The sequence below is a fragment of the Syzygium oleosum genome, unplaced genomic scaffold (genome assembly GCF_021117445.2).
Source record: "Syzygium oleosum isolate NSW1041296 unplaced genomic scaffold, Sole_v2.1 Sole_v2.21, whole genome shotgun sequence".
In the NCBI taxonomy this organism is placed as follows: domain Eukaryota; kingdom Viridiplantae; phylum Streptophyta; class Magnoliopsida; order Myrtales; family Myrtaceae; genus Syzygium; species Syzygium oleosum.
In genome coordinates this window covers 127,788-142,242 of record NW_026607505.1, presented here as the reverse complement: position 1 = coordinate 142,242, position 14,455 = coordinate 127,788, and the positions used below count along the sequence as shown (strand labels likewise).

At 41.3% G+C, this 14,455-nt stretch overlaps 1 protein-coding gene across 1 annotated transcript; it reads left to right on the top strand.

Annotated features, from left to right (window-relative positions):
* The first annotated feature begins 6,781 nt into the window (after positions 1–6,781).
* On the top strand, positions 6,782–8,802 carry LOC115677333 (beta-amyrin 28-monooxygenase-like). Its single transcript, XM_030600478.2, has 3 exons — positions 6,782–7,934; positions 8,042–8,229; positions 8,308–8,802. Exons 1-3 carry the CDS (start codon positions 6,797–6,799, stop codon positions 8,605–8,607), a joined length of 1,626 nt encoding a protein of 541 aa, XP_030456338.2. The 5' UTR covers positions 6,782–6,796; the 3' UTR covers positions 8,608–8,802.
* The last annotated feature ends 5,653 nt before the right edge of the window (positions 8,803–14,455 follow it).

Genomic DNA, 14,455 nt, shown 5'->3' with positions numbered 1-14,455 from the left:
ATCATGAAGAGGAAGAAGACGGAGAGGAGATTAAACCCTTCCATGAAGACCATTCCAACACATCTAGTGATGAGGCTCTTCTGCATTATTGTCGTTGGAATCGTGATTTTCGCGATTTCGATGTCCAAGCGACATTTCAAACTTTGAAGGCACTATGCATCCAGAAAAACTTCATCGATTAGCTCAACGGTCAACATAATCGAGCGAGTTTTCAACTATAAGAATATTGCAGAGAATTGAAAAGTGGAATTTGTGGCCATCAAACCCGAAAACCATGCCTCGATTTGGCGGGAAAATTATAAGCCTTGAAGAGCTCGCGAAGATAAGTGGCAAATTGAAACGTGGGTTCAAATGAAGAAGAAGCTCAAGAAGAAGTTTCTTCCTGAAACTTATAGCTGGATGTTTTCTTCAAATTCCACTATTTTATAAAAGAGGAGTTGTCCTTGAGCTATCCGCCAAATTTGAGCATCTCATGCTTCGATATGAGGTGGTTGAGGCCGAGGAGAAAACTATGGCTCGTTACCTTGGCGGCAGATGTTGTCCAATCGTAACCCTATTGGAATTTGAATGATGTTTGCAGATTAGCCATGAAGACGGGGGAGCAACTTAAGGGAAAAAGCAAGAGAAGATGTAAACCGTCGAGGATAATCTAACCAGGGAAGTTCGAGCCAGGAATCTTTCTCGACATCGAAGGTGACCTCCTCAAAACCATGGTATAAAGAAGCATCTCAAGCTAACCATCCTGACACTTTTAAAAGTAACTCAAGAAAGTGTCATGGATTTGGTCATATCACTTCGGAGTGTCCTAATAGGAAGATCGTTACTCTCGTGGAGGATGAACGTGAAGGCAAGTCACAATATGACTCTCCGCTCCAAGAAGACTCAATGAAGAAGAATTCACTTTCGGAGTTCAAGGAGAGGAAAGGAGCTCAAACGCCGTTCATCTCGAGGACGACATATGGCTTTGTAACAACGTATGTCACACCTAGTGCACTTCTCACGAAAAGGTATGCAATGTCATCATCGACAGTGATGTGAGAAAGGTGTGATCACCACCATAGAGACAAGTTGCAACTTGCAAGGGAAGATGGAGGACCATCCACATCATTACAAAGCTTTCATGGCTTAAGAAAGGGAATGAGGCAAATTAAATAAGCGATGCTTAGTTTCATTCTCTATTGGCGAATATTACACAGAAGATGTTATGTGTGATGTTGTTCCTTAGGATGCGTGTCATCTACTTCTTGGACGACCGTGGTGCATGGTCGGAAGGGGATCGACGATGGCTTCAGAAGCACCTATTCATTCGTCAAAGATGGCGTCAATATCATGTTGGGCCCTTGCAAGATGGAGAGTTTCTAAAACCTACTCAAAGGAGAAGGAAGAAATCTTCTTTCCCAAGTCTCATTTTTTTAAAAGCATTGAAGGATTCTTGTGAGGCTTATGCTCTTATTACAGTGGAAGAAAAATAAAGCAAAAGAGGAGATCCAAACAATTATGTGGTTTCTACTTGACGAGTTCTGTGATGTCATGCCCAATGAAAATTCATTCGGCCTACCTCCTGTGAAGGAGATTCAACGTTGCATAGATTTTCAGCCCGATGCTTCTATTCCAAACAAGACAGCCTATCCAATGAGTTCTAAGGAGATGTTCTCTTCTTGAGCGTATCAGGAAAATCAAACCGAGAGCAAATGGTCCATTTCGAACCTTAAAAGAGAATTAGTGAAAATGCTTATAAGATCAAATTCCCCAGTTATTATGGTGTTTCGACGACATGTCTCCAATCTTTCTCCTTATGTCGATGATGAGAATGAGCCCGACTTGAGGACAAGTCCTTTCCAATCAGGAGAGAATGATAAAGAATTATCTCAAGAGGACTCAGCCTTATCCATCACTTAATGTACAATTGTTTTAGTGGGATAAGTTCAACTCTATTGGCAGAATTTCAAGAGTCAGTTTTTTTCTACATTTTGATAAGAATCTCGCGCTCCAATTTGGTCTCATTATACATGATTGGAAAGCTCTATGTATCTATTTCCTAATGCATCAAGTTTCATACTATTTGGAATCTTCTAAAGGAAGTTATGCTCAACTAACTAAGTTCCGTTAAGTTTACACGAGAATCGGTCTTTTGAGTCTTTCTATAGGTTTGTTGGGTCCTATGCAAAGTATTTTATTCCTAGGATCATCTTGAATCAAGAGTCAATCTTCCTATTTATTTTTTTTGTCTAGGATTATTGGTCTTGTCTTGGAACAAAAGATAAGGTGTACTAGAATTTGCTTATGTTTTGAGGTTTGTTCCAAGTTGACTCTATTTAAACTCCTCTAAGGTTTCCTTGAGGGTTAGAGTGTCTCAATTAATAAAGTTCATGATTGAACTCTTGTACTAGTGCTTTATCTTAACTCTTTTATCTCTTTTGGGGATTCAATTGAATGGTGAGTTTAATGCCCTATATCCTAAGGTGGATTCCTTTGGTGGTGGGTACTTTACTTTACTAGATACCTTGTATTCTAAGGTGGATTCTTAGGTAGTGGGCATTTATTTTATCACACTTGTATTACCTTTTAAATCTCCAACCACTTTAGTACCAATAGCTATGGAGGGCGCCAAGGCTCTGGATTTGGAGGCGCTACATCTAGCGATGGTGGTTTGTCCATGGCCGCAAGCTTTGATGACGAGGCTGAGATTCTGAGGCTCATGGACTAGCCGTCGAGACAAGCGACGGCTGTGAGCTCAAAGAAAAGGTAAAAAAAAACAGAGGCAAGGAGGTCAGGCTCGGCTTGGATGGGGGGTGGGGGGAGATGGAGCAAATACCGAGACGACGGCGGGCAGCGGCACGGCTCGTGATGCGCAGCGGTGGCGAGGTGGTGTCCGTGTGGCTCCCGGCGGTGGTGTGTCGAGGGAGACCCTAAACCCAGTACTGAAATCAATCGGACTCTTGTCATGCTGCACTGACATTAAACTTAAAAGCAATTGTCATGCTGCACTGACATTAAACTTAAAAGCAATCGTGGAGCCACCAGCATCGGTAGGCAGGGATAGCTGTGGGCCAGGTAGAGTAGTGAGCATTGACCAAGTCTCTCTAGTCCTTCGCTTGGTTTTATCCACCGCCCTTATAGGTGTATCCGGCTATTAATGGTCGATGTACCGTTCGTATCTCACCACATCGCACTTGCTTAATCACACTTGATGCGTTTGAAAGGTCTATAGAAACAGGAATGTAATTTGAAAGGGAGAATGAAAAGGTTGGGTAAGAAGCAGAAGTGACGATATTAAGAGGAACGATGTGATGACGGAGCGTTGCTCGGGGAGCCATGAGAATTGCACCATAGCCTCACATTTAGTTAACTTCACCGTCCAATGGATGGTGCCTCTTGCAAAGGCTGAAGGGGAGGATGTCGAGAGACACGTCCAGATGTAAGATGAACAAAACTTAGACGATGCAATTCGAAGGACGTTGCGGATCGAAATGCTTTCCACTTTCCAGATAGTGGGGATGGCGGAGGTAAAGCTGGACTCAAAAGTCTCACCCGTGAAATTCGCAGAGAATCACTGGCGGGGGGGTATGTACGTATGCTTATTATTTGCAAATTACGAGTATGTATCCTGGTCTTAAGTCGTCAATGGACAAACTGCATAGAGAGAGAGAGAGAGAGAGAGAGAGTAGCACTAAAAGCAGCCATACAACCGCTTAGGTCTGCCCAAACCTGAATTTGAAGGTAGAGAATACCACTCCTACAATTTAAGACTTGTTAATCCTAATGTCGGAAATAAAAATGGTTTTTCCGGTCAAAAGAAAAGCGTGATTAGTAGACCTATCAAAATGCCCATTTCTTAACTTATATTTGATAGGTGAATTATTATACGCGTTAGTTATATTCAATAAATTAGTCATAAACGTATTTATAATATGGGCATTAAATGGATTTACAATTTACTTACATCCAACTTACCTTTATAACTGTTTCTTTACTTTATCTTGCTCTCACTTGATCTCGCGCCAGCTTACTCCGTACTCTCAATTCAGTTTGGGTACGAGTTTTTCTAAGTTAAGTTAAATATAGGATGTTTTAGTAATATGTGGTGGGTCATTCATGTGTTGGATCAGGTATAGGTCACTAAATTTATATTGCATGAAAATTAAGGATGAGCATGGTCCGGGCGGGCGGTTCCCAACATGGAACCGGGAACCGCCCACTAAAGACCCGTTCCGAGAAATTGGAATCGGGAACCGCTTGTTGGTTCTATGGATCGACCCGGGAACTGGATCGGATCGGATCGGATCGGACCGGTTCCATGGACCGACGGTCCGGTTCTCGGGTGGGTCTATGGAACCGGTCCCACCAAGTTTCACACAAGTGGAGGTGACCTAGAGTGAGAGAGGGAGGCGATGAATGGTTTGAGGCGCGGCCGTGAGTTTATGGATTTTATGGTTTTCATTTTTCTAAAAATATTTTCTTTTTTTTTTTGTTGAAATTTTTCTTAAAAATGTATATATATTACCGGTCCGGTCTGGATGGGTGGTTCCACGTCTAGAATCGGGAACCGGACCGGTATTCATCGGTTCTAGTAAATTAGAATCGGGAATCAGACCGATCCTCACGGGAACCGCCGGTTCCCGTCTGTCTGGTTCTGGGCGGTCCCCGGTTCCTTTACATACCCCTAATGAAAATGAATCAATTTGGGTATGATCATTTTCGATCCGATCCTTATCCGATTCAACTCACCCATTTGACAGGTCAGTGATTAGTGCTGGAATTAGTTTGCTTTAAATGAATCATTAATGGCAAGCGATTGTGGTTTTGACTAACACCAAGAAGGACCTCCTCCTGGTTTGTGGAGACAGAGGAGTCACATCCCTTGGAAACAGCACATGCAATCAAGCTAGGTGCATGTGAACTCCCCCCAAATTGCGAAATCCATCACGTACTCTCTCATGATCCAATCCAAACGTGTGTTTCTGACTTGGTTGACCGAGGAGGGGGGGCATTTGGGACATTATTGAGGTTTTTGCTATATATAAAGCCATCCTATCCCAATTGCCATCATGACAAAATCACTTAAATAATAAATATTGGACGGGTAGCCGTCAAGTTAGAAAAACTCCCCACCAGCCAATTTGGACCCAACTAAAAATACTTTTGAGTCGTTGTTGTCGGTACAACTCAAATATCATATCAGGTAGAACTGGCTCCACCACACCACCCTCAAGTGCGTACTCGACTTTGAGTCTCCTTCTCCATCTCAACCCTCGAAACACCCTCCCTATTTCCTTCCTCCCCCCGCCTCATGAATAGCATTTATTCTTCAAGGCTATCACCCCCCAAATAAGCACATTTCGTATCGATTTCCATATTATGGAATCAATCGCAGTACGGAGAACATGTACAGTTTCTCGCTCGGCCCTATCCAATTCTAGGTTTCACTGTCAAGTGTGTTTGGTGGTCAAATTAAGTATACTTTTTCGGTCCCACTCAATTGCAAAATCTTACCATCGAGTGCATTCGATAAGCTCCAACCACAACAAAGTCGACTACTTTCACAAAGAGATCACTTGATGCTATAAGTAAGGACGAGCTTGCTTTGTTGATTAAATGATGACGTATTCGATGCAAATTTACAAATCTTACAAATTAAATTGTCAAAACTTTTCGATAATGTTCGCTAGTTCATGTGCAGTAAGAGAATAATAAAATTTATCAAGAAACAAACCTTTTGTTTTCATTTTTCAGAACATAAAGACACGTAAGGGCGATTTTGGCTCTATAGGATAAGTTGAAATAATCTCTCTCGGTACCGTCGCCTTTGTCAGCAAACCGCTCTCGCTAGGCTAATCTCTCTCATTCTGAGGGCCACCTTTGTCATCTCTCCTTCGATATCTCTAGATAGATTTGCAGTGGACATTTATACATACTTGCGCAAAATCAATGTGATTAGAGACATGAATTAGGTGCATCATCTTTTTGTAGTTCGGCAGCATCTGCAACTTTCTAAAGTTACGATGAAGCGGTATCCTATTAAAATATTCTGATTATTTCTTTATGTCGAACAAATAAGATTTGTTTGAAGGACCAAAGCTAGGTACGATTCAAAACAGTGGAGCCCCCAAAGTCAAAGGCAATGGAGATTGTCCTTGTTTGACCCGGTAAGAACACGCCTCGGCATCTATTGAAAAACCTCCAAATTTCGGCACAAATTCACGACTCTCTCTCTCTCGCTATTTGTTGTCCCGTATGGAGAAAGAGGAAAGCCAGGCAATGCTTCGTTTTGTCCCCCGGGGGGTAAGTTCGGATGAAAGGAATAGATTGCTATTGACATGATCCCCCGAACATAGCATCATGTAAGTAAATGCTTAGTTTTTGGCATGTCTCGTTTGATGCCTCTTGCCGGACTGGGGGTACAGATAAATACTAAAGGCATACGTACATATGAGGTCACAGACTAACATTGATTCCCACGTGATGTCGACGACCGGCGAATATATTATCGTTGCTAATGTTGATTTCGATGTTATACGATCGATGTTACCAAACTTTCTAATTGGTACGTGTACGCTTCGGTCTCCACACTCAACAATGGGATCGAGAGTCGCACGAGGTGGGACCGAGTGAGGTTATACATCATATTGACAAAAGGGGGCTAATGTCCAAAGCAAACGAGCATTTTCAACGTTATAATTAAATATGGGTTAAAGCTTTGCGAGTCAAGCACACCTTACCTGAGTGGAATCAAAGGGAGCTCCCCTTCTCTGACTTTTAATGAACTGGCGACTCCCAAAACTCAAGCCCCCCAGTGATGACCAATCTTAATTTAAGCTTTTACCGTTTAACCAAACCCACTTCAAAGAGTAAGAGAGATCTGTCATCGGCCTATAAAAAGGCACGCGCTCCACATTGCATTGCCAACCACACCAATACCCGAGACACAGTTTTGAGTTTAGAGTTTGGAGTTGAAGAAGAAAGTGAAGGCAGGATGATGGAGGTGAACATGTATGTGGCTCTTCTCTTGTCCTTCGTCTCCTTCGTCACCATCTCCCTGTTCGGGATGGTGTACAAGCACCTGTCCCACTTCCGGGGCAACAACCTACCCCCCGGTAGATTCGGCCTCCCCTTCATCGGAGAGACCCTCCACTTCCTGAGATCCGGATGGAACGGCCACCCCGAGAAGTTCATCTTTGACCGCATCTCCGCCTACTCCTCCCAGGTCTTCAAGACCTCCATCCTGGCCGAGCCCACCGCCGTCTTCTGTGGCGCTCCGGGGAACAAGTTCCTCTTCTCCAACGAGAACAAGCTCGTCACCGCCTGGTGGCCCGACTCCGTCAACAAGGTCTTCCCCTCCTCCCTCCAGACCTCCTCCAAAGAGGAGGCCAAGAAGATGCGCAAGATGCTCCCCAACTTCCTCAAGCCTGAGGCCCTGCAGCGCTACATCGGCATGATGGACGAGATCGCCCAACGCCACTTCGCCATGTCCTGGGAGAACAACGACGAGGTGGTCGTCTTCCCTCTCGCCAAGCGCTTCACCTTCTGGCTGGCCTGCCGCGTCTTCGTCAGCGTCCAGGACCCCGACCACGTCGCCAAGTTCGCCGACCCTTTCAACGACATTGCATCCGGGATCTTCTCGGTCCCCATCGACTTGCCAGGGACGCCCCTGAACAAAGCGAAGCTCGCGTCCAACTTCATAAGGAAGGAGCTGAGGGCCATCATCAAGCAGAGGAAGCTGGACTTGGCGGAAGGCAGGGCGTCGGCGACTCAGGACATATTGTCGCACATGCTGTTGGCCACGGACGAAGACGGGAAGCACATGAACGAGATGGACATTGCTGATAAGATCTTGGGCTTGTTGATTGGGGGCCACGACACTGCCAGTGCTGCCTGTACCTTCATCGTCAAGTACCTCTCCGAGCTTCCCGACGTCTACGAGGGAGTCTACAAGGGTATTCTTCTTCTTTTGATTAGAACGATTTGGTAGGATACTAGGATTACGAGCCCTTTGTCCCATCTAGGGTAGAATCTGATCTGGATATATGTATATGGTGAACAGAGCAAATGGAGATCGCCAAGTCCAAAGCCCCAGGGGAGTTGTTGAACTGGGATGACCTCCAGAAGATGAGATACTCATGGAACGTGGCGTGCGAGGTGCTGCGATTGGCGCCTCCGCTCCAGGGAGCATTCAGAGAAGCCCTCAATGACTTCATCTTCAACGGTTTCTCCATCCCCAAAGGCTGGAAGGTAATTAACCACCATTAATCGATTATTGACCTTGCCAAATACCACAACCTATTGATTTTAATGAATATTGGACAACAGCTCTACTGGAGTACCCACTCGACTCACAGGAGTGCAGAGTACTTCCCGGAACCCGAGAAATTCGACCCGTCGCGATACGACGGCAATGGACCAGCGCCTTACACGTTCGTGCCGTTCGGCGGAGGGCCGAGGATGTGCCCGGGGAAAGAGTATGCACGCTTGGAGATACTCGTGTTCATGCACAACCTGGTGAAAAGGTTCAAGTGGGAGAATCTCATCCCCGACGAGAAGATTGTGGTTGATCCCATGCCCATGCCTGCCAAGGGTCTCCCTGTTCGCCTCTTCCCCCACAAAGCTTGATCCCGATTGCCTCTGCATTTCCTTTCACTTGCATGAATATGTTCAAACTCTCTATAAAAACCAAGAAGAAGGGGAGCGGCTTTGTTACTGGGGTTTTGTGCCTCCTGTTTTCCATTTTTGTTTTTGTGATCCGATCTAGAGACCTACAATGTAAAAAAACAAACAAGGTTGATGAATAAACATGTTGTTCACTCATGTTTTGTCCCATGATATATACTTGCTTCAACTCGATCAATATTTGCTTGTTAAGTGTGGTCGGTTCCATGTCAAAGATGCAGCGGTTGCCTATCTTCAATTGTTATCATGGCATTCTCATTACGTAACTTTCACTCAGGTATCAAAACAGTCGCACTACTTTTTGGACATATCACAACGTTGGTATCAACCTCTCATTGTCATTTGAAATAATCAACGCTTTTGCGATCCTTTCTAGAGAGAATATTCTTGATCGACAAAACTCTAATGAATCAAGCTATAAGCCTCGATGATCTTCATCAGTTTAGGTTGAAGCTGGATCAAGACATCCAAGCCCCAAAATACCAATAAATGAAGCAAGAATTGTTGGATACAAGTGTTGTTAGGTAGAAAGCTAACAATTGATCAGCAGCAGCAACCGGCCACTATATTCAAGCGATATCAAACCCAAAGACGGTAAATGTAGTGCTGGGAAATTAGGAACAAGGAAGCAACAGCAACTTTAACTAATCACCAAGAATAGTAGGATACACGGTAGTTTATTTCTAGTTTCACAACTAGAGGCTCAATACACCAACAATATAGTAATATATCATCACCGCAAAGGTGAATTAACATAAAGGAGCAAGAAAAGTCTGACCATTACCGGAGAAATTGAGAGACAATTTGGAGAAGGCCTTCACTGATTAGAACATTCACTTTGTACCTCTTGATCTCACGATGACATTGCTGATTCTTGACAAGTTTTCAAAACCTTGGAAATCTTTTCGGGAGTTGGCTGCCTCTTCTCGTCTCAACACCGTCAGTCTCTCTCCTTCTTTCTTTTTCCTATGGTCCCACCTTGCCCGTTCAGCTGTCTCTTCTTTCTTTTTTTAATGATGATGAGCTGAACCCCATGAGATGGACCCAACCCAACAATTGTCCCCATCCGTTGCATGAGGAAAGCTCGATCGTTCCCGTTTTATTTCGTCAAGAATCAAGTTTTATAATGGGCAAATTTTTTGTCATCATATTAGTTCCATTGTCATTAGTATGGACTTTCTCAAATAGAAAGAGTTTCTTTCCTAATTTCTCTTGAATATAATGATATTTCACATTAATGTACTTTGATCTTGAATGTAACGCTGGAGTTTTACTAAGGTAAATATCATTCATAGTATCACAATACAAAACTAATTTCTCTTGCTTCAAAACCAACTCTTGTTGGAGGTTCTTCATCTACAATAGTTCTTTTCCTCATTTGGTATTAGCCATGTTCTCAGCTTCAATTGTAAACAATACTACACATTCTTGCGATTGATTGCCAAGAAACTACTCCCCCGCCAAAAGTTATCATGTTAACTGATGTGAACTTTCGAGAGTCAATGTCACCGGCATAATCTGCATCTAAGTAGCCAACCATTTTGGGCTTCTCATTCCCATGACACAAGCAGACTCTAGAAGTTTCTTTGAGATACCTCAAGATCCAAATTATGTCACCGGCATAATCTGTATCTGCCCAATGCTCTTAACATGGATTTGAGAGAAACTTGCTCACAACCCCAACTACATGAGCAATATTTAGTCTTTTACAAATCATGAAATTAGGAATTTTCATCATCTCTTTCTTCTCTTTTCCCTTTTTAGGACACTCTTTACTGTTCAACGTGAAGTGACTAGCAAGTGGAGTATCTACTGGTTTGCTTTTGCTCATGTTGAATCTCTCTCGCCCCTTTTTAATATATATCTCACGAGATAACCATAGTTTTCTATTCTTTCCTTCACGAGTAATTTTCTCATGCCAATGATTTGCTTAGTCGGTCCTAAATCTTTCATTGCAAAAACTTTACTTAACTCATTTATCAAGCTTTTTATTTTCTTAGCATCATGATCAACTATAAACATGTCATCCACATAGAGTAAGAGGATAATAAAATCATTATTATTCACAAGAATCAAAATTAGTCTTACTCTACCATGATTTTCCATAAATTATTCAAACTTCATGTACCATTGTCTTGGTACTTACTTGGGACCATATAATCTTTGCTTCAGCCATCATAAAAGATGCTTCTTGCCTTTTGCTTTAAAACCCTTGAGCTGCTCCACATATATTTCTTTTTATAAGTCTCCATTAGAAAGACTGTCTTTACATCAAACTACTCAATTTCTAAATCGAACCTAGTTGCCAAATCAAGAATAACTCGAATATAAGGTATTGTCACCACTAGTGAAAAAAATCTGTTTAAAAATAAATTCATATCTTTTGACGAAAGTGCTTCACAACAGACCTAGACTTGTATCGAGGTAGGAAACTATTTTCTTCCGTCTTTAACTTGTAAACCTACTTACTTTTAAGTGTTCTCTTGCCCTTAAGTAGCTTCACTTATTCAATATGTGGTTCTTATGTTAGGATTTGAGCTCATCTTATATGGCTTCAAGCCGCTTAGTTTTTTGATCACATGACATAGTTTATTAATAAATTTTTGACTCTCTTGTATCAGTGAGTAACACATACTCATGCAGCTAAAATCTATATGAAGGTCTACACTCTCTTCAATAACTTCTTATTTGAGGCATGACAGGTTGTTTTTGCTCAATGGGTTGTTCTTGCTCAACTAATCATTTTGGCTCAATTAACACACTTGTTTCATTTAAAGAATCAACATTTGTATATAGTCAACAACTTCATGGTTGCAATGATTTTCTTGCACTTTCCCCCATGATTTCCACCCAATATGATATGAGGGTTTGGCTGAAACTAATAGAGTGCTGAGTTACATTCTTTAACCTCCATACTATCTTGTCAATGTCTTCAATGATTTGATCCTAAAAGAAAACCACATCTCGACTTCTAATGACTTTCTCTGCAGCCGGATTCCATAAATTGTAGCCAAACTCTTCATGTCCATAACCTAAGAAGATATGTTACTTAGGTTAATTGAGGAGTCCCCAACTGTATTTACCTCCTCCTTAATCAACTCAGCTTGCATAATCTAGAGAGTGCAATTTTTTTTACCCTTCACCACTACCATTGAACCCTTAGTCAATTTTCATTTGTTATCACAAAAAGATTTATAGTAACCACCATCATCTAAGGCATATGTGGAGATCAAATGAAGACAAATGTCAAGAGCATGTCTTGCATTTTTCATAAGCAAATCATATCCAACGTCGGTTTGAACATCTCATATGCCGATAATCTTAGAACTACCACCGTTTCTCATTCTAAACCAACCAAAATCACGGTTGCGATAGGATGTGAAGTAGTTGCACTGAGAGGTGACATGAAATGAGGCTACGGTATTAACAACCCAACAAGAGTTTTGGTATGTAAGATTCACACAAGCATTGTCATGGATGAACACAACATTACCATCGGATGCAACTGCCGTTGTATTTTGTTTCTCTTCTCCCTTCCTATCTCCATTTCTACCTTGGGGTTCATCTCTCTTTGCTAACCTCCATTCTTTGGTATAATGTTCCATCTTGCCGCAATTGTAGCATTTCACATTTCTCCTCAGCCTTGATTTCAAACTTCCTCTTGACTTATATCTTTTATCGCAATTCTGGAAATTTCTTTACTGATTTCTAACCCCCCTCCAGTTTTCCATAACAAGAGCCTCCAATTGAGAAGTATGATCCATGCATTTTTCTTAGTTTCTTTGTTGAACAAGCTTCGTGCTCATAGAAAGCACACCGTTAGGAGTAAAGTTGCTTACTGCCATGACCAATGTATCCCAATTGTCGGTTCTTGTAAAAATGCTTAAAGCCATGACCATGTTGCTCCCTTCATTGTATCTCAAATTTACAAGTCTCTCAACTAAACATGCTTTATTTTGTGGGGTCTTCATCTCTTAAAGATCTTGTAATTTCTTTCCACAATTTTGCAGCATTTGATTCTTCCGCAACATGATGAAAAACATTATTTTCAATCCATTGTTAAACAAAGCCAACTGTTTTTCAATTGATTCGCTCCTATTTTTTTTGTTGATCTTTCTTGACTCCTTTAATTGCATCCCTATCGCAAGGATCATATAGATCTTTACAATACAATATTTTTGCCATCCAAGGCTTCCCCGATTGAATAATTAGAGGCATTTAACTTAAAAATAGTGCTGCTTATTTTTTCCATTTATAGTTAGAACCTTCAACTTGGCTTTAATACCACTTTGTTGAGGAGAAAGCTAACAATTCAACGTCAACAGCTACCGGCTACTATTCACCCAAAGACAGTAAATATAGTGCTGGAAAATTAGAAACAAGTAGCAACAACATCTATTAATTTTACGTGAAAAACTCAATGCGAGGAAAAACCATGGACTGTTAAAAACTTCTACTGTTCACCAAGAATTATTAGAATACGCAATAGTTCATCTATATTCACACACCTAGAGGCTCCACATATCAGCAATATAGCAATATATCATCATCACCACAAATGTTGATTAACACAGAGGAGCAAGAAAAATCTAACCATTGCCAGAAAAAATTGAGAGACAATTTTGAGAAGCATTTCGACCTTTGGAACCTTCCGTTTCCGTTTGTAGCTCTTTGTCTCGTGAACAATAAAGCTTATTCCAACAAGTTTTCACCGTCGAATTTTCCTAGAAGTTGGCTTCCTCTTCTCCTCTCAAAACCGTCGGTCTCTATCCCTCTTTTTTCTTTTTTTTTTTCTTTTCTGTGGTCCCCCCTTGCCCGTTCAGCTTCTCCTCTTTTCCTTGGTTTTATTTTTTTTAACTGATGATGAGCTAGCCCATGACCCAAACCTAGCCCAACAAGTGTGGATGACCCTCACGTCAAGTTCAATTCTTTCAAATTCAAGATTTGAGTTCTTAAATTAAGTCATTAGGACTTCAACAACCTCCTGAATAACAGTTGTTGCTATATAATTAGAGATCAAGCAACTGACCCATTGGAACTATGTGAGATTAAGTCATTAAGAGCATGCATTAATGTTAGTGTTAAGAACCAAAGATTGTGCAATTTAATATGAGTCCATTTTTAGGATTCTCGAATCGCATACACAAGAAAGAGATTCGAAGTTGGTGTTGCTCAATCCAAGACGGCACCATCAAAGCCCTGAATTGTGTTTACATTGAAGGAAAAGAACGAAACGAATTCTTCATATTTTTTTTCTTGCAAGTGGAGATATGTGCCCATTTCTAAATTAATGGAAACTTGATACACTATTTCTTGATTTAATTCAAAACTTGTCACAGCACACCTGATAAGTCTCATCTCTTCTCCTTCAAATTTAATGGCCGAAAGAATAGAAATGCAACGTGGAAAACCAAATCATAAAAAAAAGAACCTTGGAAAATGGGAGTAAAGAGTGACGTCCAGAATCTGATGCAACTTCTCGTAAACTTAAAAAAGGCAGAAGTAGAGGTCTAGGGGGGGCTATCATAGATCTTACACACATCAGGATGGTATGCCCAATCTAGAGCTGTGTTTTTTTTTTTTTTCCATAAATCATGACTATATTCATTCCCATTATGTGCCTCTTAATCTAGTTTTGTTCAAATAGTTACGAGAAATTCTTTCACGTTCAAATAAGTATTTGATTTATCTATCTACCTATTCATTTATTTTTGTTTACAATACCAAAATTACAAAAGGACTATAAAATTTTATGTTAAAAGAATTCCTCGCGTGATATTTCGTTCATATA